Source organism: Mastomys coucha, unplaced genomic scaffold (assembly GCF_008632895.1).
Source record: "Mastomys coucha isolate ucsf_1 unplaced genomic scaffold, UCSF_Mcou_1 pScaffold4, whole genome shotgun sequence".
In the NCBI taxonomy this organism is placed as follows: Eukaryota; Metazoa; Chordata; class Mammalia; order Rodentia; family Muridae; genus Mastomys; species Mastomys coucha.
In genome coordinates, this window is record NW_022196910.1 from 48146467 (window position 1) to 48171039 (window position 24573).

The following is a 24573-nucleotide window of genomic DNA, read 5'->3' on the forward strand; positions in this document are numbered from 1 at the left end:
GAGAGAGAGAGAGAGAGAGAGAGAGAGAGAGAGAGAGAGAGAGAGAGATCTTAGTTCAATTTCTCTAGAGACCCTGAACAATAAACCCATTCAAAGATCACAGTGGTTGATCAAGTCTTGATTAACAAACTCTTGGGGCCTCATAGTCAAGTACTAAAATGAAATCAATGAAATCAATAATTTACTTTATTTTGCAGGGACAGCAGAATACAGTCACATACTGTGTACAAAGCACTTGACACATAGTGGACCCTGAGGAAGTGGGCTCTTCTCTGTATTAATGAGCCGTTGAGCTAGGTGGGAATCATGGGGCTAGAGAAAGATTGGCTGCTGGATCCCAAGCCAGCAGTGTGTTGGCAGGGTGCCCAAATTCCACTGTAAGTGAATGGCGTCCTCCTCTCTGAACTCAGAATGTCACACTGAGCCTGCCTCAGGAGACCTGGCTTAGAGCCCAGCTCCTACACCCGCTATCTGGGACCTCAGACAAGTATTCCACTTTCTCTCTCATCTGTCGCATAAAGGAGTTTCTTTCTCTTCGACAATGCCTCTGACTTCTTATTAGTCAGTGTCTTTTCTGCATTGTTCTTAGTCTTGTGTTTGAACTCAGATTACAAGAATAGAAACAGTTCAGACAGTACCATCACTTGTCAAAGCGATGAAACAAATCAGCCATAACTTTCCCAAACATTGTTGGCCTACAGAATCCACTAAACTCTCTTTGGACAGCACTTATGCCTGCTGCATTAGCATGCTTCTGCTCCCTCAGGTTGACTAATGAGATGACTTTAGGAGCTGAACTCTAAGACAGACAGAAGAGCCTTATTATTAATACCTGTCCTTCAAAACCTTCCCCAAAGCATACCTTCTTTATAGACACTCATACTTATTCCTGGCTTGGCTCTTTGCAAAGGACTAAGAACTCTAAGATTTTTTTTCTTTCTGTTAAAAGACAGGCTTTCACATCTCTGCTTGTCTTTGTAATAATTATAACTTGCAAAACCCATTACTCACTAGGAACACAAACTGGATCTCATTAGAGCACCATCCTTCACTTCCTGAGTATAGCATTTCTTCTGATGGATCCTGATAAGTTATTCATTACTTTTTTTTCCATTATGAACTACTGTGTTTGTTCACTAAAAGCTTCTGGAAAATACAGAGAAGGAGAAAGAAGACAGAAGAAGGAAAATGTTAATGTGTGGGTGCTTGTCTGAGCAAAGCAGTAAGTCCCATTTTCTCTGTCAGTTGCCTAAGGATAGAGCAGCACTTTCCTACATATTTGCTGACATGTTTTGTAAACTTAATTTTAAAATGGTTACACAATATCCCATTGCATATTTAAAAATTCTCCTGTCTAAATTATTCATAACATTTCACTATCATGAATAACATCATGAAATACAGCATGTTTATATGAAACTTTTTCCATATTGAGATTACTTCCTTAGGACTAAATTTCAGAAGTGGAATGTCTGAGTCAAAGACTCCAGATCCACACGCAGGCTTTTCGCCCATGCATTACCACTGACCTTATAATGACTACTCCACATACTTCCAACAGAGTTTTGAAAGAAATTTTTTTTATTCTTTTATAGATTTAAAATGACCCCCCCCCCACACACACACAAGATGCTTTCCAACTGGACCTGGTTAATGTGTGCTTGTATTTCTGTTCAGATATGGCAAGGCTAACTCAGTAAGATTTTCATGCTGTAGGGGGCAGCGAGCTATCAGTGTGTGGTAGGCAGTTCTCTCTGTTAGACAAGGCTGTGGGTGTCCTTCAAGGTAAGAGGCTTTAGAGCAGTGGTTCTCGACCTGTGACCCCTTTGAGAGTAGAATGACCCTTTCACAGGGGTTACATATCAGACATCCTGCATATCTGATACTTACATTATGATTTATAACAGCAGCAAAATCACAGTTATGAAGTAGAGTTATGAAATGAGCAGCTTTAGGAAGGTTGGGAACTGACACTTGGAGGGATGGCGACTGAGCTCTGGAGTCATCTGGCAGATGCCATGCTGTCGTCTATAAATAGAAAAGCAGTTCGGTGATTTCTAATGCACAAAACGGCATTTTGAACTTGAGAAGGTGCATTTTCTACTGTTTATATTGTATTTTATATTTTTGTTTGGTTAGGACACTGGGCACTGTGTATTTGTGCATATGCCAGAGAACAAGGGTGGATGATAACTGGCTGGAGTCAGTTCTCTTCTCCCATCGTGTGGGTTCCTGGGGTCTTCAGGTGGAGTGGCAAACATTTTTACCCACTGAGCCATCTCGCTGGGCCCTTGACTGATTTTATCTTTATATTTGAAGTTATTTATTTACATGTACAAATATTTTGCCCGCATATAAATATGTGCACTGTGTGTGTACCCATTGCATGCAGAGATCAGGAGAGGGTCTGAAAATAGAGCTTAGGAAATGGAACTCCTTTGGCTGTTAACCATCATGTGGGTGCAGGGATCAAACTGTTTTCCTGCAAGATCAACAAGGACTCTTAACTGCCAAGCCATCTTTCCAGCTACGTCTTCTTCTAATTTTAAATGGATGAATATACCCTGAAGAGCTTCTTGTTTGTCATATACACATACAGACACACATAGAGACATACACACATATACACACATACATACATAGACACGCACACACATACACACATTCATGCATACACATACATATATACATCCCTCCATCCATACACACATACATAGACATACACACACATATATATACATACACATACATATATTTAAACACTCACACACATATACACACATACATATACACATACATATACATATACATATACACATAATATAGACATACATATACACACATATATAGACATATACACACACACAATCACATGAACATGCACAAACACACAGGTATATATGCCCATAAATACTTAGAAATAATCACAACTGGAATATTTACTTTTTTATATTTACTCTTCAAAAAATGTCTACATATTAAATAACATATTTTTGCCTACATGGAGGTTGAGTTCCTTCATTTTCATGGGACAAGACAGTGTGAGACCAACAGGTAGTTTGCCAGAGTCTCTAGAGCTATCTGTTTGGAGGACAGACTAGATCTGTGAGTCATTAAAGCAGTGTTTCTCAACTGTGGGTCGCAACTCCTTGGCGTCAAATGACCCTTTCATAGCGGTCTCATATTACAGATCCTGCATATCTGACATGAAGATTATGATTCATAACACTAGTAAAATGACAGTTATAAAGTAGCAATGAAAATAATTTTATGGTCAGGAGTCACCACAACATGAGGGTATACTAAAGGGTCACAGCGTTAGGATGACTGTTCTAGAGAGGGCTCCCAGGCAGGAGCAGGGATGGTGACATATTCCAGGTTCTAAGCCATTGCCATTAGTGACTAAATAGCAACCTTTTTTAGAAAGGAAGAATGGGCCAAGGCTAGTGACTCACTCTTGTAATTTTCAATCTTCCAGAGGCAGCTGCAGGGTATTGCCACAAATTTAAGGCCAGCTATAGAACAAGTTTACCAATTTTCTTATCAATCCTATTTCATCCATATGAGGGAACTATGCGCACCCCCTCATGTACACTCACAGAGGAGAAGGAAACAAGACATAACAATAGTAGAAAAAGAAAAAGATAAGTATAATGTGTTTTCTCTCATTGAGGTGGGGAACAGGAGACTGGCAGGTAGGGGACAGAGGACAAAAGATGACGGGGATGAAATTAAGAAAATCACAATGACATATACATATGAAGTGGCATAATGAAATCCACTATTTTATACACTAACCCCCAAAATAGTTCATTAAAAAAGTAGGCTCTTCCGGGTATTCAAAAAGGAAAAGATGGCCGGGGGTTGAGGGTGGGGGTGGGAGTGGAGGTGGGGGTGCGGGGTAGGATGGAAGGGGGCGGGGCAGAGTACCGCTCTGCACTGTGGGCTTAGCAGAGGGTGCCCTGTGTTCCTTCTCTAGCCACGCCCCCTTCTACTTGTCCCACAAAGAAAAGACAAGTTAAATTTACCAATCAGAGTCTCTAGAGCTGCCTGAGCGGAGGAAGGACTAGATCTGGCAGAGTCTTCCGGGAGAGCATCAAGGTGACTGCAGGGCTCAGGTCCTGTCAGAACCTTCACTTCTGATAGGTTTACTCTCTGTGGAATTAGACCAGGAATGGGGCAAAGTCTTGTTTATCTGCCCCTGGCCTCGGAGCAGCGCATCTTCCTCCTGCTGTCTCTTCAAAAAGAGGTAGTCCTGCGGCTGCTGTGAGCACAGCACACGGTGTAGACACCTGACAAGCAGAAGGGAAGGTCACTCTCAGTTACCCGCCTGGCTTATTCTACGGTCGTCTCATCAACTGGCTATCAATACGCATTATACATCTGCACGAAGAATTGATAAGGGTCCAGTGCGCCTCCATGGGTGTTTCCACCGGATTTCCAGCTTTGTATTTGTTTCAGAGATTGTTCATTAGATCTTACTACCTCACAGCTAATATGCTGGGCTTCAAACACTGTAGAACTTACATATTCTCTGCATAGATGCATATTCAAGAGGAACTATGTCTGCCCTGTCCAACAAAGTTCCTGGCTCTTTGTTAAACCTGGAGGGGAAATGCTGACCAATGTTTCCAGAAGGGAAGGCACCTTAAGAATAAGTTCAAGTGCTCCATTTTTCAGAGGAGAAATGACATGACGACAGACTTCTGGCAATTCCAGAAACAGCTAGCAATGGAGCTGTTTGGAAGAGTATGTTTTCTCAGAGCCAAGATCTCCACTTTATTTCAGCCTTCAACTCTAGTGGGTGAGGAGGGATATCATTGTATCACAACTCAGCAGCCCTGTGAAATGCAGAATGAAACCGTCCTTACAGTGTCTTAGTATGTAGAGTGAAGACGCCTGCTGATGTATGTACACAGCCCCACACACAGGCATGCACATGTGGATTTTTAGTGTTCATTGTTGAAGCATTAGTTGGGTGGGCTGAAGGCAAGGACCATTTGGTTCTGGCCATGATGAGTTTTACTCAACAGTGTCCAGGATATGGACGGTAACCAACAACAGCACACAGAAACGTTGGAAGGGAGGTGAGGTTGCACATGGGAGAGGTGTTGGGCAGGCTTTGGACCTGTAGCCTAATTAGCATCCATGTCTATGTGCCCTCCTAGCATCTTTCCAGCTTTGGAGTGTCACGATCTGCCATCTTACTTCATAAGGCCACTGTGGACACTGACTTATGTATATATAAGAGCTGGGCAGTGGTGGCGCACACCTTTAATCGCAGCACTTGGGAGGCGGAGGCAGGCAGATTGCTGAGTTTGAGGCCAGCCTGGTCTACAGAGTGAGATCAGGACAGCCAGAGCTACACAGAGAAAATCTGTCTCGAAAAACCAAAAACTAAAAACCAAAACCAAACAACTAACCAACCAAACAAAACCCTCTGAGATCCCCTAAATGCAACCTCCTTAAAAGGAACAAATACAGATCTTTAAAAGCATGCATGATTGGTTGTTTGAGAGACAGTACTGATCTTTAAATATAGCACTGTTTTTATATAATTTTGGAAAGTTGTCCCAACCTGGACACATTTTTTCCAAGCCTGTGCTCACAGATTGACTTGGTCTTTTACCCACTATCCATAGAGGAAGGAAAGCATTATGCTAACACATACTTACTAACCCTTGTATTCTGCTGTTTTTCTATGCGTTTATTCTGCTGCCACAAATTTTAAAGTTAAATGAAACCCTTCCTTTCCTCTTTGCCCTTTCTTCCTATTAGTAAGCACATTTGTCCATGGTATTTCTTTTTTGTTTTTTTAAACAATGTTTTTTTTCTTAATTTACTTATGTATATGAATACACTGTAGCTATCTTCAGGCACACCAGAAGAAGACATCAGATCCCATTACAGATGGTTGTAAGCCACCTGTGGTTGCTGGAAATTGAACTCCGGATCTCTGGAAGAGCAGTCAGTGCTCTTAATAGCTGAGCCACCTCTCCAGCCCTTCCATGGTATTTCTTACCCTTGCAAGTTTTACTCTAGTCTTAATGGCTTCATATTTTTAATATAATTTTTTTTTACTTATTCACATCCTGCTCCCTGCCCCCTCCTAGCTACCTCCCTCCCACAACCCTTCCCTCCCTTCTCCTCTGAGCAAGTGGGACCCCCTTGGTATCCCTCCCACCCTGTCACTTCAAGTTTCTTCCCAGCTAGGTACTTCCTGTCTAACCAAGGCCAGACAAGGCACCCTAACTAGAAGAACACATCCCACATACAGGCAACAGCTTTTGGGATAGCACCTGTTCCAGGTGTTCTGGACCCACATGAAGATCAAGCTGCACATCTGCTACATAAGAGCAGAGAGGCCTATGCCCAGCCCATGTATGTTCTTTGGTCTCTGAGAGCACCAAAGATCCAGGTTAGTTGATTCTTTTGGTTTTCCTATGGAGTTCCTATCACCTTCAGGACCACAGTTCTTCCTCCTATTCTTCCGTAAGAGTCCCCAAGCTCCATCTACTGTTTGGCTGTGGGTGTCTATCTGTCTGAATCATCTGCTGGGTGGTAATGGCTTCATATTTTAACTAGTCAAGAACATCTGGGAGATGGTCTCTCCCTGAGTATTAAAACCTATTCAATTTAAGGAAAGTCATGAGTTTTTCAGTGTCTTTGTATTGTTTATGTCATAAAAAAATCCCTAAATAAGTCTATTTCCAAGACTAAAGCAATCACTACCCAGTCTATATTCCTTTTCAACATAGATCTGTGCTTAAATGGGTGGCTGGGCCATCCATCAGGATGGACAAAGCTAGGTTGCCTACCAGTCAGTCAGTGTGCCTGGTCACAAGGAACTGAGGCTGAGTTTTGAAACAAGATCCATTTCTTTCTATTGCTCTCATGCCTTTGTTTTGAGGAATCATTGGTGTGAATTTGGTCTGTTACTTTCTACTTCCTTTGACTTTTTTCAAGTCTAGGTTGTTCACACACACATACACACATATATGTGTATATATATATATATATGTATATATATACATATATATATATATATATATATGTATATATATATATATATCCCTGAAACCAGTACTGAAGCTGTCAATGTATAATCTGCAGTCACCTCTTTTAAATGAATAAAATAATGAACAAAAGAGACTCCACTCTCAGGGCTTTTTGGTTTCCATACATCCTCTGAATTGTGATTCAGATCACACCAGCCTCCCTGACTTGTGTACATCAGCTTTTCTATTGATCTTCCTCTTTTCTTCTCATCTGGTCTGTCATCTTCTGTCACAACTGGGGACCCTAATGAGCTCGCTGGGATTTTCTTTAAAAGCGGCCAAATTGGAAATGGTTAAGAGCCTAAGCCGTAGCCCCTTTGGAGTTGCTCATCTTCTTTGATCTCCCTTTTGTACTGTGCAAGACTTCGCTCTGTGAAGTAAGGCAGACACTGGATGTGAATGGTAGCTACAGCATCTGTCTTTAAGAATGATGCTCAGGTGGAAGGAGTGGGGCCAAACGTCAGATTTTCAATGTAGATGCAAGAAAGGCATGGGAAGTCAATAACTCCAATTTTAATTATTAATTATAATTATAATATATCATTATGATTATTAATATACCAGTATGTTGTCAAGCAGAGTGGTTCTGGGGAGAGGAGGGGGAGCCTCAATACTCTCTGAGTATTGTTGATTTGAACTCAGGGATCCGGACCTGGATATGTCTGCTGCCGAAAACTGGTGTTTGCAACTTTTAAGTGTGTTCCAAAGGAAAGAAAATCCTTGATTAGTGGCACCAAAACTCGCCCAGGTGACACTGCAGGGCCGAGGGTGGCAGCCACAGCTGGGGTAAGGGCAGGAGATGGGTGCAGCAGCTCCTTTGCCTGGTCCTGTGGTTGTTGTGGTTGTTGTTGTTGTTTTCTTTCCTTGTGCTGTTGGCTTTTTATACTCTTGTCTTTTCTGAAGTCCTAAAATGTCATCTAACACTAGGAACCTGATCTTTCCTTGGATGTCATTTATTGTGTCACCATTTGTTCCTGCGCACTTCAGGTTTGTTGTTCCAGTCGATCAGAAACCGTTGGGTTTGTTGTCACATCTGTGCTTGCTACTTGTTCACCAAAATCTTTTCTTTCAGGCTCACTGTCTTTCTTTCCTCCCTAAACTTAGAAGGCAATTAAGCTGTGCCAAACACTCACATTTCCAATTCACTAATACAATGTAACTCCTTTTAATGAGAAAGGTGGAGGCAGAGGGAGGAGAAGCTGGGAAAGAGAGGAAACCTAAATTACTTATGGGCTCCTGAGTCAGGTCCAAATCATCACAGAACTTTACACAAGAGCAAGCCTTTGTAAATGAATATATCTTCATGTATACGTCTAACAATTGTATACTGACAAGTCTTTTTATCTCCTGGTGTTATTGAAAGCACACAGGACATGCAATTAAGTAAAAAGTTACTAGCTTGGCTTAAAATGCTTTTACACAAATTAATGTCTACTGAATAGGAGAGAAAATATTTATATATCCGTATAGGCTTTCCAGGAGCCCTGCCCTTTCAGACCCCATACCCAAATGAGGGCTCTGACGAGTTCAGGGCTGGTAGTACCTGTAAAAAGTTTCATTGCCTTTTATGAAAGTTCAGCAGTTGTATTTAGGGAAGAGATATGTATCCCACCCAGGACCACAAGCTAACGGAGCGATCCATAACATATGGAATTCATAAAGGCCCAATTACAGGGCTGTCATTGTCTGCCATGGTTTTAAGTCATGTACGTTATGGATTATACTTTCATGAGATCATAATCAAAAGGTTACTCTTTGGTAATGGTGTGTTAGAACTTCAAAGCCATCCTCTGGGCCTTGAGAACAAAGGCTTAGACGCTGGAACGTAGTCCAGAATCAGTCTGTACGAGTTAACGATATTCAACCATCCGGAAGCCAGAGCAACCTATCCACGCACGTGACCTTTCTCTCACCACATCAGATCAACAGTCGTCACTAAAAGATGACAGTTGATTCAGCTTTAATGCGGCATTGTTTGGTTCTTCTTCTTCTTCTTTTTTTAATAAATCAACCTGACTAACCAGGATGTCTGCTCAAATTTGTCTCAGAACTGCTCGTCGAGACTCGAAAGCGCTGTCATTCACTGCTCTCCTGGAATGGAGCGCTGATCATTAATTAGGGACAGAGCTAGGGAAAGGAATGGCAAGTACTGTGGAATTTGCAGAAAAGTGTCTTAGAAACAGGAAAGAAACTGGGGAACTTCTACAACAAGTCAGAGTTTAAAGAAGGTTGCTGTTCAGCCTAGCATTCCAGCGTGACTTAACGACAAAGACAGACTTTGGGGTTGGCTAACACTGCAAATGGAAAAATCTGTTGCCTCCCTCTTGGCTCGTAACAACCTCAAATAAGGATTGAAGTGGGCTTAAAACCATTACACCAAATAAGCAAAGTGCCATCGTGTGTAGTCAACCTTGCGCCCTTCCCAGCTGGCCTGGAAGCCTCCAGTGTAGGCGGCTTTTCCCTGGGCATTGGGATGGATCCTTGGGTTTATGCCCTGGGTGCCCTGGGTGTTGAGATGGAGCCTTAGGACCATCCTTGGACTTTTGCTCATCAGCCTCGGGTGGTAAAATGTCCTCCGATTATTTTGGTCTTCACTCAAAGTTAATGCTTCTTTCCTGCCTGGGCTGTAGCTGGTGGGTTGGGGGGTAATATGGTTGCTGCACCTCACTAGGCCAGTTCTGTTTCCCCATTGATGGAGGCCTAGGTAGGGGCTAAAGGCACAGAAAAGAATCAAGGGGGATGGAGATAGGGTGTTTGTGTCTTCTGTTCCAAAAGTTTAGAATTGTGTTGCTTTCCTGGATCCCTCCCCTGGGAATGCCAAGGGCTTTGCCTGGGTTGAGATGCAGCTTCCTCTGCAGGATGCTGGTAACCAGGGTGCCCACTTGGTCCAGAGCTTCCATGTTGGTTCCTGTGCATGCCAGGTGTGCGGCCACCCCAGACACTTAGCCTTAACTGTTCTCTCTGCCACAGTACCTTTCCCTGACACATGCTTGCTCTGCCCTCTGGTCCAGCCTCTGGTAAGCTGTCAGCTCACAGCCAGCAGCCTTTCTGCCCTTCCTCTCTAAAGAGTGGCCCCTGCCCACCCCTCCCCACCCCCTGGCTTTGCCCCCCATGCAGCACACAGCTCAGGTCCACAGAAGCATTTTGTTTTTCACTTCTGTCCTCTTCTTCACCACACAGAGAGCAAGCTCTCTAAGGCCAGGGCTTGAGTTCATCACTGGGTATCGTACACCTAGCACCCAAGCCACGTCTGGCATATATTGAGAAGGTTCAGTAAGAACCCACTGATTAACTAAAGGAAGGAATGGACAAAGAAAGACCAGTCAAATAGGATGCTTTGCTTTCAGTTTCATCTCAGTTTGAAAATATTATCATTTGGTATTATTATCATTATCATCATCATCATCATCATCATCATCATCATCATCATCATCATCATCATTATTATTATTATTATTATTATTATTGCCACTGGTTAGAACTGACTTACTTTAAAATCTCTACCATGCTAGGAACTGTAGGCCAGACTGATTGCTAAAGTAGAAGACAAAGTCTATAAGAAGCAAACAGGTTTTTAGAAATCTAGACACAACATAATTTAACTACAATAATATCTTACGATATATGGTTTCTCTCCATTCACATAGTAATATAGGAAATGGCTGCACAGGATAAAATATTAATGTATTTTTAAGGGAAAGCTCTCACTTCCTAGCCCTTCTCTTGCCTGATGCGGTGACACTGGCCTCTATAGATAACGCTCATAGCCAGCTCAGCCCTGTACTTTCGATCTCTGATGCTGCAATAGAACCAACAGCTTCATGTGTGCCAGGGGACTGCTCTGTCACCAAGCTCCAGCCCTGTACCTTTTAAAGTTTGATTTAGGAACAGAGTCTTGCTTGCACAGGCTGGTCTCAAATTTGTAATCCTCTTGCTTCTCCCAGTAGCGGGGTTACACGTGTGTGCTATCATGTGCAACTGCTTTCTGCTTTTTAAACAGACACCTCACTGTAGTCTCTGTGCTATGAAAAGTTTCTATCAGTTAGGGAATGTGAGTAAGAAAAACCTGAATATGTAAGCAAATATAGATTGTGTGTGACATGTTGTTCTCTACGAGTTGAAAACCATTCAATACAGAAGCCAATTAGGGACCTTTCCAATCATACACTTATTGAGATGCTATGAATACGTGGACTATTCCTCACTCAGAACCAGCTTTGTTTCATTGGTATTTCCCATTTTCTTCTTCTCTTTAATTTTTGCGGGTGGGGAGTTTGAGACAGGGTTTCTCTGTGTAGCCCTGGCTGTCCTGGAACTCACTCTGTAGACCAGGCTGGCCTTGAACTCAGAAATCCACCTGCCTCTGCCTCCCAAGTGCTGGGATTAAAGGCGTGTGCCACCACTGCCTAGCTTCTCTCCTCCCTTTAAAGCAATGTCATGCAGCAGCATTTCATCTGTAATAATTTCAACACATATATATCATATATATAATATATACATATATATATATATATCTTAAGAGCTTTAAAATATTCCTTGATATGATGAAACAGATAGCTAACATTTAAATTTCCTATTATATCTTACAAATGCCACATAAGGTCCACATCCTCTGGCTCTTCTTGGTCTCTTTTGGTTTGCCCCTCCATCTTTCACCTTTAAAAAAACATTACCTCGGGCTGGTGAGATGGCTCAGTGGGAAAGAGCCCCGACTGCCCTTCAGAAGGTCATGAGTTCAAATCCCAGCAACCACATGGTGGCTCACAACCACCCATAATGAGATCTGATGCCCTCTACTGGTGCATCTGAAGACAGCTACAGTGTACTTACATATAATAAATAAATAAATCTTAAAAAAAAAAAAACTTAAAAGAAAAAAAAAACATTACCTCAAGCTTTCTGTTCTTTTAAAGAAATTGAATCCCTATAAAGTTTGTAAGTGGATAGTCCTAGTATTTAATTCTGTCTTTGTGGTATGGTTCAACTTGTTCATCTGTCCTCTACATCTTCTATTTGATAATATTGACTAACTTATTTTAAAGCTAAAGAGAATCCTGCTTCTGCTTGCACGTGCTAACTCAAACCATACGATATAGTTTTTGGAGACTCAGACAGATTGTTAGGGGCTATTCTTGAGTCCCTGCTCCGTTTCTGAGTCCTGATGCTTGCACCCACAGCACAAGCATGATGGTGCTGAAAACTTTAGACATCACCCTTGATCCCACACTTCCAGCCCCCTCCATGAGCCAAAGCCTCCCTTTCCCAGGAACTCATGCTGCCCCGCCCCACCCCACCAAGGAAGCACTTGGCCTTGATCCTGTTAATGCTGACCAGCATTGGTTGACTGCTTGCCACATGTCAGCTTGTGCTAACACTTTACATACAGTATCCATTTGCTCCTCACAACCTCTTTGTGAATGGGATGACGACCTTCGTCAGCCTCTTTGGGCCTGCCAACATCCTGTCAGAGCTTTTCCCTACTCCTCCCTCTGCTAGAAAAAGTTGCCTCTCCTTCCCCTGCTAACTTCACCTCGTTGAGCAGATCTCCGTTCTGCCATCCTTCCTTGGGGCAAGTCTTTACCACCCCCACAGCTAAACCAAAGTGCACATCTTAGGTCACTGTGTGGGTCTCTGAGGTTCTCTATCATAGTTCTAGATTTTAAAAGTTATTCAATGAGAGACTAACTTCAAACTCCATTGGGACATAAACCAAGGTGGTAATTCTTATTTTTTTTTTTAAAGTTGTATACTTCTTCAAGAATATAGAAGAAACAAAGGTCCATTTTTTTTTTTTCTAGACAGGGTTTCTCTGTGTAGCTCTGACTGTCCTGGAACTCACTCTGTAGACCAGACTGGCCTCAAACTCAGAAATCCACCTGCCTCTGCCTCCCAAGTGCAGGGATTAAAGGCGTGCGCCACCACTGCCTGGCAAAATATTATGTATGTATGCATTTACTTAATGTGGGTGCTCTGCTGCACATGCACCTGCAGGCCAAAAGAGGGCATCAGATTCTTTTATAAATGGTCATAAGCCACCATGTGGTTGCTGGGAATTGAACTCAGGACCTCTGGAAGAGTAGTCAGTGCTCTTAACTTCTGAACCATCTCTCCTGCCCAAAGGCCCATTTTTGTCAGAAAAAAATTCATATACTTATGGACACAAAAGCTACAGATTCTAAGGGTGTGTGGATCTATATGCAGAACTTCTATTTCAAGTATAGTTTTAAGGAGAAAAAGCACATAAAAAAGCAACTAGAGGATAAGTAGAAGCAAAGAAGGAGAGAGGCAGCTGCTGCTCGTACATCAAAGAAGAAAGGTTGCTTGTTGAAAAACAAATTTCAGAGACAATAGAGACAAAGATGGAGACATGTTCACTGGAATTCAAAGATCATGGGTCTTCATATTGATACGGGAAGATCAAGACTATGAGCAAGACTATGAAGGCCATGATTACAGACTCTTCATGGGTTTAGAGACAGAATCTGCATTCTCCCACATTTGTATGCATGAGGAAAGATGACATCATTGATGGGGGCCAGGCTCGGGGACTCCAGAAAGGAAAATGGTTGGGAGTGATTTGATAGGACTATTTGCAGGTGGATAGATGAGAGCTCAAAGAATTCATTTTTGGATAATCATTATTTTCATGACTGGAAACATTGTTTTGAGTTGAGAGAAGGAGGGGGATTGAGCTGAGGACTTTGGGGGAGACAATGGGGTTGTGTAGAAGAAGAGAGAGGCTGGAGCTATTAAAAGGAATTACTGAGGGATCTTGACAGTCAGACAGACTTGGCTACACAGATCTAGCCAGATCTCAAAATTTCTCAAAGATCCTGGTGCTGGGGATAGTCAGAGTTAGCCACAGAAACCTAACTGTAGTTTGTGGATTTTTTATCATTGGCTTTACCCAGAAGATTGATCTGATCCTGCATCAGTTTCTCCTTTTCAGAAGTAGGATGAAGAATGGACATATAAGCAAGTACCACACCAGTACATGTGCTCACTAGAGTTAAAGGGTGATTTGGGGGGCGGGCGGTGTGTGGTTGAGGTAGCTCAGTGTTTGCTGGCAAGCCTGACAACCAAGGTTGGACTCCTGGGATTCACGTGGTGGGAGTCTAGAAATGACTCTTACAAGTTGCCCTCTGACCTTCATGTGAGCACTGTAGCACATGCATGCACACGTGCACACACACACACATACACACATACACACACACACATATACACACACACATACACACACGCACACAAGATAAATGGATGTTCTAAAAATGCTTTCAAAAGAGAAATTTAAAAAAGCATTTTTAGGCAATGACTTGTTCTGAAGTGTAAAGTGAAACATATAAAATAAATGGATAGCCTCCTTACTGTGCTAGCAAAACTAGCCCTCTGGATTTTGTATCCACGGATTACATTTTCCCTTTCCATTTTGGATTTTAGAAACAGGACAAGCTAACTATTGGAGAATATCTTGTACTTGTTATTTTGACATGACTTTCTCCAAAGTACTTTGAACGATATTAGCCAAAGCTAAAGAAGGAAAAAAAAAACTATTTTTAATTTTTTTTTTAATGAGAGAAGCAAGTTAATACTGTCCATCTGGATTCAATAAAAATATATTGAAAGGTTTTTGAAAACTATATAGACCTCAAAGCAAGTGAAAGCTCACTCTGTCTGAAACTTTAAGAAAAGCAAAAATCAGGCTGGTGAGATGGTGGGGGGGAAATGCTGGTAAGAGCAGATAAGAACACTAACTGCTCTTCTGAGGGTCCTGAGTTCAAATCCCAGCAACCACATGGTGGCTCACAACCACCTGTAGTGAGATCTGATGCCCTCTTCTGGTGCGTTTGAAGACAGCTACAGTGTACTTATTTATAATAATAAATAAATCTTTGGGCCAGAGCAAGCTGGGATTGAGCGAGCGGGGCTGACCTGAGCGAGCAGAGGTCCTAAATTCATTTCCCACTAACCACATGAAGGCTCACAACCATCTGTACAGCTACAGTGTACTCACATACATTAAATAAATAAATCTTAAAAAAAAAAAAAGAAAAGCAAAAATCAAATACGTCCTTAGACAACAAGACACGGTAGGGGTTTCTCTTTTCCTCCTCTCTGAACACTTGCCTGCTACTACTGAAGCTTAACATTAGCCTTCACGTTTGCCAGCAATTGGGGAACTTCCCATTCAGACTCTCCTCATCTTTAAAGTGGCAGGCAGACCACACATACTTCTCTCTCTCTCTCTCTCTCTCTCTCTCTCTCTCTCTCTCTCTCTCTTTCTCTCTCTGTCAGGTTCCTCATCTTCCTATGTTTTAGTTACCCAGCATGCAGCATAAAAGGAACCAGAAGAATTCAGAAGCCCAAGACTACCAACAGTGTCCAGTTGAAATGTGGGCACTCTGCTGAAAGCCATGTGCGGAGAAGGGCTATATCTGTTGTTAGAGTTCTAGCATTCAAACCCAGCACACGGGAGGCAAGCATCCTACCAATGAGATATTCCCTCAGCCCTCCAGAGAGCACTGGAAAGCTACGATCTATGCATTCCTCTCTGTTCCTCTGGCCTAGAGACAGACCTGGAAAAGTCTTTCCTACCACCCAATGCTTTTCGCTTACTTTTCTAGCTCCCCATTGCCTTTCCTTCTCAAAATAGATACCTTAACTTTGGGGTCATTTACAACAAATGATTGGCATAGCCCTCTGCTGCCTCTGCGTCTTGAGGACTTCTGAAAGAGAGCGACTGGCCAACAGCTTGTCAACTCGCCAGGTCTGTTTCTGGTTTTCAGAAGCAGTGGTGATTCCAAATGCTGGGAGGAAAAATGGAAAATGTCTTAGAAATTTCAAATTTATGTGAAGCCGAACTGTGTGATCTCTTGCCAGTTTTAGTTTACAAAACTCGCGTGGTCCCAGATGTGTTTACTTGAACTTTAAGCTTTAATGTCACCATTATATTCCAGTAATTTCACTCCCTGCATCCAGCCCACTGGCTGTGGTCTGGTTTGGTGTGTATAAAAATGATCACTAGAACAGAAGAACTTGGCAGCCTGGTATTCTCTCCCTACACCACATTTCTTGCAATGCCAACCAGTGAAATAATTAAATATTCTCCATGGAAAGGTGCTTTTTCTTATTTTGATTTTGTACACTACTTTTTTTTTTTTCTTTCCTGAAAGCCAGTTCAGGAGCATGAGAAAGCCAAAGGCAGCATGAGGAAGGAGGGCCTTGTTGATATTCCCACAATTTCCGGTCTTAACACAATGACACACTGAAAGTTACAGAAAGCAAAGAGCCTGGAGATCCAACTGGCAGAGCTTAGGGATACCGTTATTTTTCAGAACCAGACTCTGTTTATATTGTCCATTTATATTCTTTCTGGGAGGCTCACTCCTATGGGTTGGTTCCAGAAGAAGCACAAACTATACATAGAGTGGATGGATATCAAGTGTCAATATTTATTTGGTTGTCCTTTTAAAAAAAAATAAAAGCAGTCCATATGCCCTATGTGACCAGGCCGCAAAGTCAGAGACATCCTTTGACCCACAAAATAAGTTAGTGATTGTCAAAACAGAAAATTCTGTCCTGCCGAAGAATTGGAAGCCAATGCTACCACAACGTGTTCTAGAATGCAGTTTATGCTTCTAGATCTTTCTTGTCACTTCCCAGATAGTTTTCAAGTACTTTGATTGTGTACATCTCCAGCAATCTATTGGGGAAAAACATATCCAGAGATCCCATTCTTACCCTCTGGACACTTAGCCTAGTGGTACAGGGCCTGCTTACAAGGAGTAAAGCTAGGCACCGTTCCATCAAAACTTTGTCTAGTTTAGAAAAAATGATCTATATTTGTGAATGTTTGAGCAATATTACACAGTGGTTTATGTATTGAGGCACATGCTAGTTGAAGTCCAGAGAAGTCAGTGTAGGCGAAGGCAATGGAATGTGCCTGTGGTGGTACCACAGGTTGGCCAGGTGAGTTCCAGGAGATCATACCTGTTGAAGAGGGAGACACAAAGATTTGATCCAGACTGAAAATACTGACAAGGCTAAAGACTTCATCCAGGAGATCAGAAGCATGAGGAAAGGACCCAGACATGACAAAAACGAGGTTTCAGTGAGTGGCAGGTTTGTTTTGTGGCCACTGTTTTTTTTTTTTAAAGGAAAGCGAGTAGTATTTATAGCAATGCCGATCAATATGAGAGAGAAAAAGTTGGGTTAGTGATGAAAGAATAGGGCAAAGGAGAAGGACACGGAGAGAGGTAGCAAAAGAAAGGGGAAGATAACGTTCTGGAGCCTGGCTCTAAGGAGACGAGAGAGAACAAGAAAAGACAATGAATGATGCCTAGGGTCTTTGTTATTAGAAAAAGAGTAGTACCGTTCCCAGGCCTGAAGAAACCAGCTGTTTCAGATGGCAATGAACCAGGATTAGTGAGTGTAGGCATGGGCATGAGGCAGGAGGAGAGAACGTTCTGCGCTTTGGCAGAAAGATGCTCATAGTACTTGTTGAGTTGTGGCCATTGGCTCATTCACATCACTGCGATACAGTATCTGAGGCAAGTGACTTACAACAAGGAAAACAGTTATTAAGTGTATGGATTGGGGCCTCTAGAGAGGGCAGCATACTATGACAACAGCAGGCGAGGTTAACTATACATGTGCCCATCCAGGAAGCAGACAGGAGACCAGGATTCTCTTTGAGGATGGTCCCTCATGGTCTAAAGACCTCCCACAAGGCCCCATCTCTATCAGATTTCCTCATCTTACAGCTGTACCACCCTTGTCACTTGAGGGGACACTCATTAAACCAGAAAAGCCATCATCACTGAAACTGTACCTGTAAGTGGACAGGAAATTGTTACAAAACACGACGGCAAGAAAGGGAAGAAGGATTTGTTCCTTGTAGTCCAGTCGAGGTGACGTCACTGGGAGCAGGAGTGTGGATGCACCATGACCACAGGGATGGTGATGAGTGGTTTGCAGTGTTCAGGGCAGAGAGAAAACAGAAAGTGTGAAGGGGACCCAGCAGTGAGTTCTGGAAGTACTCACATACTTCAAGTACTTTGAAGTATGAGTGTTGCATGTAAGTTAGAAACACTCTTGCTTTTTCTTGTGAGCTCTGCCTGCACTCTCAGCTAGGCTCTATGATCAGCAGCCACTCCCCTTTGCCAGTTGCTAGCTCTTGATGCTTTTCCCATGAACTCTGGGAGCTGCGATTGCTCTCCACCCACTAACCACTCAGAGGTTAGCTCCACCAACCCTCTAACATCCACCCAGGCTCTGACCTTTCTCCTGCCCACCAGAGTCGCCAGGGATGGAAAACACCAGACAGTTCTAACACTTTAAAACCAGCCAGATAACACAGCGGCTGGCCGCAGAATCTATTGCTCTAAGCTCATCAGTTATCCTATGTCAGATTCTGCCCTTAACAGAGGCTGCCACGGGTTCTACTTGCCTCCAGATCTTACATGGTGTCTGTGCTCCTCTCCCCAAGGCCTGGCCTGAAACACCTCCCTCTCCCTCCCTCCCTCTATCTCCTTTCTTCCCTCTCCCCCTCCCTCCATCCATCTTCCTTCTTTCCTCTCCCTCTTCCTCTTCCAACCCCCCTCCTCACTTCTCTTCTTCCTGGAACCCGAAAATCCCACCTTTTTCTCTTCCCCCAGTGATTGGCTTCTGCTGTCTTTATTGACATAATCAAGAAACAATTAGGGAACCAGATTTAGTATCAGCTCCTCCCCCTACAACTCCTACAGGTGAGGGGTAACAAGAGGAGAAGGTCTGGAGGTGAGGTCTGGCAGTCTTGGCTCATGCAGGTGGACTATTTTAAGCATTGGGCACACTTATTCATTTTGTTGGGGTTTTTACCTTGTACTGTTTCCTTCTTCTTCATTTAGGTAGCTCTCTTCCCACCCTTCACATACAGTACAGGGGCTATTTTCTATCCCATTATACGTCTCATACCTAGTGCCCTGCTGATTGGATCGCTCTTAAATGCTATAATCATGGTAGATTGTTAAAGAATATTAGGGAGGCATAAGACTAGAAACTGGGGTATAGTCAACACTCAGTGCAGATTATTTAAAATGTTGAACCCATTGCCTGCCCTGTGCTTTGTATCTGCAAGAGTTTTAAATGTCCTTTGCAACAAAGATGATACCTTTAGTTTTACTTTTCTCCCATGACCACTTGGATCAGCATCATGATAGAGTTTAATAGAGATTTTGGGGGCTGTGGTTTTATGAAAGACTGATTCAGAGAGCTCTGCAATTATTATGCTTGTTAGAGTAAGCCTACTCCCCAAGCCCAGGAATTCAGAGGTAGAAAAGGCACTCTAGATTCCTCCCATTGTTAATGTTGGTCTCTGCTTCTTTTTCTCTGTTTGTCCTCTGAAGAGCCCCAGCCAAAGGCCTTCTGAGTTGTTCAACTTTGCCACTTAAGAGATGTGTTCATCTATTTGGACAGAATGACTCCAATTTCAGCCAAGTCCATTGGAAGCAAGATGAATGGCTTCCAGCACTCCTCCCTTGATAATATTTGGGTGCCTTTTATATTTCTCCATGAAAAAAAAATGTTTTGCTGTGTGGCAAAGCAGTCCAGCAAAAGTTTTTCGGCAACTTAATTTAAAAGTGAATTGATCATTCTCCTGAATAGATTCATTCTTTGTTTGAATACAAAACACTCTTTTCATGTATTTCCCAAAACACTGACCTCTTACCTCTACCTGAATTTCCACTCATGTCATTTAATAAAACAGAACGTACTTTTTCCTAATAGCAGTTTCCAATATAACTTTGCTATTACAGTTCATATACCGAGCTCCTTTTATCTAAGTAATAAATCTGTAATTTGTGAAACTTGTTCCCAAACTTTAAAGCCAGTTCTCTGTTCTTTTTGGCATAGAGTTTGGATTTTATTTGCCTCCAAATAAGTTTTTCCAATGGAGAGATTGGGGTCTAGGAACATTTATTATATTATAAATAAGGTAAAAATGGAAAGTTCTGTCTAGAAGGTAGAATATGTCATAAATCTAACATTCATTTGAACAACCATTTTATGACTTTTTAACTTAAGTCCTTAAGTTAAATGAAGGATAGGTTCACTCTCAGTGTTGTGGCAATGATACATGCACACACACACACACACACACACATACACACACTTATTTACATGGCAGCAATGGGTAGACCTCTTTACAATGGTAAGTAAATTTTTCAAAGAAGTCAGTGTCAAAGCTAGGTGAAATGATGTTTAATTTGTAAGTAACCTTCAAGTTAGAATTTTCAAGCTGTAATTAAACGAGTAAGTGGGAAAGAATCCTTTGAAAATGCATTCATGTATAACATGAGTATGGGATTGGTGAGGCAGCTCAGCAGGTCAAGGCTCTTGTATATCGAAGCGTGGCAACTTCCATTCAATCCCAGAAACCCACTTGATGAAGGATAGAACCAACTCCCAAAAGTTGTCCCCTGACACCCACATGGACTCTGTGCCACCAAAAACACTAAATAAATTTTTTAAAAAATCTAAAACATAATAAAAATTTTACAAACTCCACACCAAACCAAGTATGAAGGAAATTTCATATTTTAGAGATGTGAGCACCATTATTGCCCTCAGTAAGAAGGATAAGGAGACAAGGCTTGCTCCAACAGCCACCTTCTGCTGATCATATCCAAGAAACTACTTTGACCAGTTTGTGCTTGGAGACTTCTTAGATCCAGAATCACAGTGGCAATAGGAAAACCAGAATGTGTACCAACCACCAAGATACTAGAAAGATACGTGAAGTCCGCAGTGCAGAAGCTACTGCCGATAAGTTCCGAGTATGGGCCATCTAGAGAAACCCATCCAGTGTGGTCTCACCCGGCTATGTAGTCACCAAGGTAAGGCTAGTTGAGATAGCAAAGCCATGAGACCTATGCCTTCCTGGCTTGTGTTATGTGTTGCTATAGAGAACTGAAGGGCCCTGCAAGTTGCATTTCCAGGATCTAACTGAGCTCCCTCCTGATCCACTGTCTTCCAATGGTATTGAAAAAATTTGGAAAGAAGTTCATCAATGACTTTAATGCAGATTGTTCCTCCCACATATTCAAGGATCTGAGCCAAGTGCTGTGTCAACACAGATGCCCAAGACCTCCATTGTGCAGATCAGTGACGTCACTATCCACCTGGAACTGTCAGTGGTGTCCACGCTTGCTTTTAAGTTAATGCATTAAATGTCACAAAACAACAGGCCATGTACTGAAAATATGGAGAAAGCAGAAAAACTATTTTTTTTTTTTAGTTATTATCAGTTGTAGCTCAATAATGCCTTAATCTCAATGTTCCAGTTTTCTTCTCATTAACAAAACCATTGAAGACCAAAAAAAACTTCTAGTTTCTTGTCAAGGCATTCTTAAAGTTTTACAAATGTTACTTCTAAACGTATCACATACAGGAAGGCAGTTTTAATTTCCAAAGTGATAAAGCTCAAAGGAGTGTTTCCAGGGTAGCAGAGGGTAACATTGTATAGGATTTGAGGTTTTCTGCTCAGTGAAAACCACACAGGTTTTCACTGTCATTCTTTAATTAGTGAAGTCTCATTAATAAAGAGTTCCTATTGACTTTGGACATGTGATGTCTACTACACCAGGATTTGCTGGGCTATTGTTGCTGGTTTATCCCCTTCAGTGGCACAAATAACACAGTTAATTACAGTGGCGTTTGGCATCAAGTCCTTTCACCTTAACCTTGTTATGAAATAAAATGTTTTAGTTATAAACACCATGGAATCAAGTGCAGAGGGGGTGGGTGCGGTCAATAGATGTCATTGGAAACACCTGGATCTCTGAAAACTGGTGTCTTTTTCATTGATTTTTTTTTCTGCAGGGACAGAAATACTATTCATTCTCCCCCTTAAAGGAATTCATTGTAAATTGAATTACCTTTCCTGACAGCGTTGCTTTCATGAGTTTCCCTCAGATCCCTGCTTTCCCTTCCATAGGCGAGGGCTCATCTGTCTCATGAGCTGACTTTCCTCCTTCAGCAGACAAACTTAAATGAATTCACCCAACTCTGTCACTCTCCAAGGGAGCAAACATAGTAGATTTCTGGTCCCTTTAGAATCACTGCTCCCAAAGAAGGGGATTTGGCTCATGAAGGTGCTGTTTGGGTCCATGAACCCAGCGAGTGTTTCTTAGCTCACTGTCCATATAGACAGAATCTCTACGGCAGCCGAGACTCTATCATTACCCTCCAGGAAGTCTTTGGTGATCAGCATGTGACAGTGATTTAAAGCAGAGCGTGGTTTGAATGGCTTCTGTGCATTCTTTATATTTTCCTTATTATAAAATAAAAATTATGCTAAATGTAAGTAAAATCACATTTAAAAAAAAAAAACTCACTCAGTACACATGCATGGACTGTTACTCATTTCTATAACTAACCAGTCCAAAGCTCTACAGATAATGGCAGAACCTCTCTACTTGCCTATTTCACAGGTTAACATGTGTGCTCTTTGTTCGTTGCCCATATTCCTAAGGAAGAGCAGAGTGTTTCTAGCATAAACCATGTTTTTAAGATAGTGTGTGTGTGTGTGTGTGTGTGTGTGTGTGTGTGTGTGTGTGTGTGTATGTGTTCAGAAGCCAGAAGAGGGTATCAGATACCCTGGGGCTGGAGTTAGAACTGGAGCTGTGAGCCTGGGAACTGAACTCTGGTTCCCTGGAAAAGCAGCAAGTGCTCTAACCACTATCCATCCAGCCCCCATGAGCATCAAAGCTCCATGGTTAGTTACCCATAACTATTTTCTGTATTGGTGGTCACTTGAGTAGCAAGACTGTTTCATAACTACCCACATAGTGGGAAACTGGTAATGTTTACATTGTTAAGTTTTATGGCTTCTTGTCACTTCTATGTTTTTGTTTTGTGTTGTTTTAAGCTTTTGGGCTTTTCTCTCTATTAAATTGAGGCCTTATATATAAACCTTTCAAACTTAATGGCAGCATTCTTAAATTTGGGGCTTTAAGTGTCTTCTTTGCCATCAGGTTTCTATTTCATTAATCACTATTTATTACAGTTCTACAAATTTTAACTAAAAGATTAAAAAAAAATAATGACCTAAGTTGCTAAGAATGGTTTTCTAAGGGCTGATCGCTAATTGTTTTGATATGACTTATCTCTCTGTTTTTCTCCAAATACTTTCAACAGACAGCAACTAATAACATTGTTGAAGTTAAATGACCTTTTGAGCAGGCTCTAAATAAATGCTTTGAGTAAATTAGAGACTCTCTTCCCTTCAAACATGGTTCAATTCCATTGGTATAAGTCAGGGAATATGAATTATGTGTATATGATATGGTAGATGTCTGGGGCTTTAGAGTTCCCAGAGAGAAAAAGATCACACTCCTATCATGTGGATGCTCCATCAAGAAATGCCTTCTCAGTCACTGTGGTTTCCCTGGTGCTGACTTGTAACACCTTTTGTTGTAGGCAGAATACTTCTATGAGTTCCTGTCTCTGCGCTCCCTGGATAAAGGCATCATGGCAGATCCAACTGTTAATGTCCCTCTGCTGGGAACAGTGCCTCACAAGGCATCAGGTGGGTGGTCTTTGCTTTGGAGAAAGGTTTGCTTGTAAGATTTCATGGGGGTGAGGATCCATTTGTCATCCATTAGAGGGATTATGGGATGCTCTCCTGAGGAGAGCTGTTTAATTGAGGGCAGCTTAGTCATCATCCTTCAGGCAAAGGATTAGGATGAGGATAAAGAAATGATGGGCTTACACTTTCCCCATATCCCAATATAACCCAGACTACGCACAATTCATTAATGATTCTAGCTTCTTCTTTAATAAAGGAAGAGAGATAAAAGAAGAAAAATGTGCCTGATTAGATGGATATATTCAGCCAGCGAGTATGGATCAGCACACAAACACAACAAAGGTTCAAAGTGGCTGGGAGCAAATGGTAACCAAGACAAAGTTCCCCCATGTCAGCATAGTGTCAGAAACTCTTCAAGGGACAGACGGACATCAACTCAAGCCTCCAAGTCTATCCATCCTGCTTGGCTGAGAAAACTGTGTATGCGACTCAGTCCTAGCTTTCCATCTTGTGTGATACCCACACAAGCATTATCAAGCCTGATCAGGGGGAGACCAGAACTGTAGCACCATTTTATAAGCTTAAAAAATGAAGGCTCACAGCACAGCATAACCAATATAGACAAAGTCAAATGTTAGGAATAAGTAGCAAAGTCAAGGCCAGAACCCAGGATTTCTGGTCTTTAGGAAACAGAAGGCACCCCTGTGTTTTGTCTAGTCTTGTTGCAAGGACCTATGTTGTTCCATTTGACCCTTGGTGATCAGCACCATTTACGGGCCTTTCTGGCAGTTCTTACCCTCGTAAGGATGAAACTATCATAACATATACTATGTTACGATATGCTATCATTTGTTCCTCTGCTCCCTCATTTTTTGTTAATGAGATTTTGTGTTTAGAGTTTTCATGCTGTAAACACCATGATGACTATCCTTTGAAACTACTAGA

General features: G+C 42.0%; 1 protein-coding gene across 1 annotated transcript in view; it reads left to right on the plus strand.

Annotated features, from left to right (window-relative positions):
• Wif1 (WNT inhibitory factor 1) overlaps positions 1–24573 on the plus strand; it is a 69178-nt gene that overhangs the window by 20363 nt on the left and 24242 nt on the right. The window contains exon 3 of the mRNA XM_031349889.1: positions 23520–23628. Within this exon, the coding sequence (XP_031205749.1) occupies positions 23520–23628 (109 nt within the window). The remainder of the gene's footprint in view (positions 1–23519; positions 23629–24573) is intronic.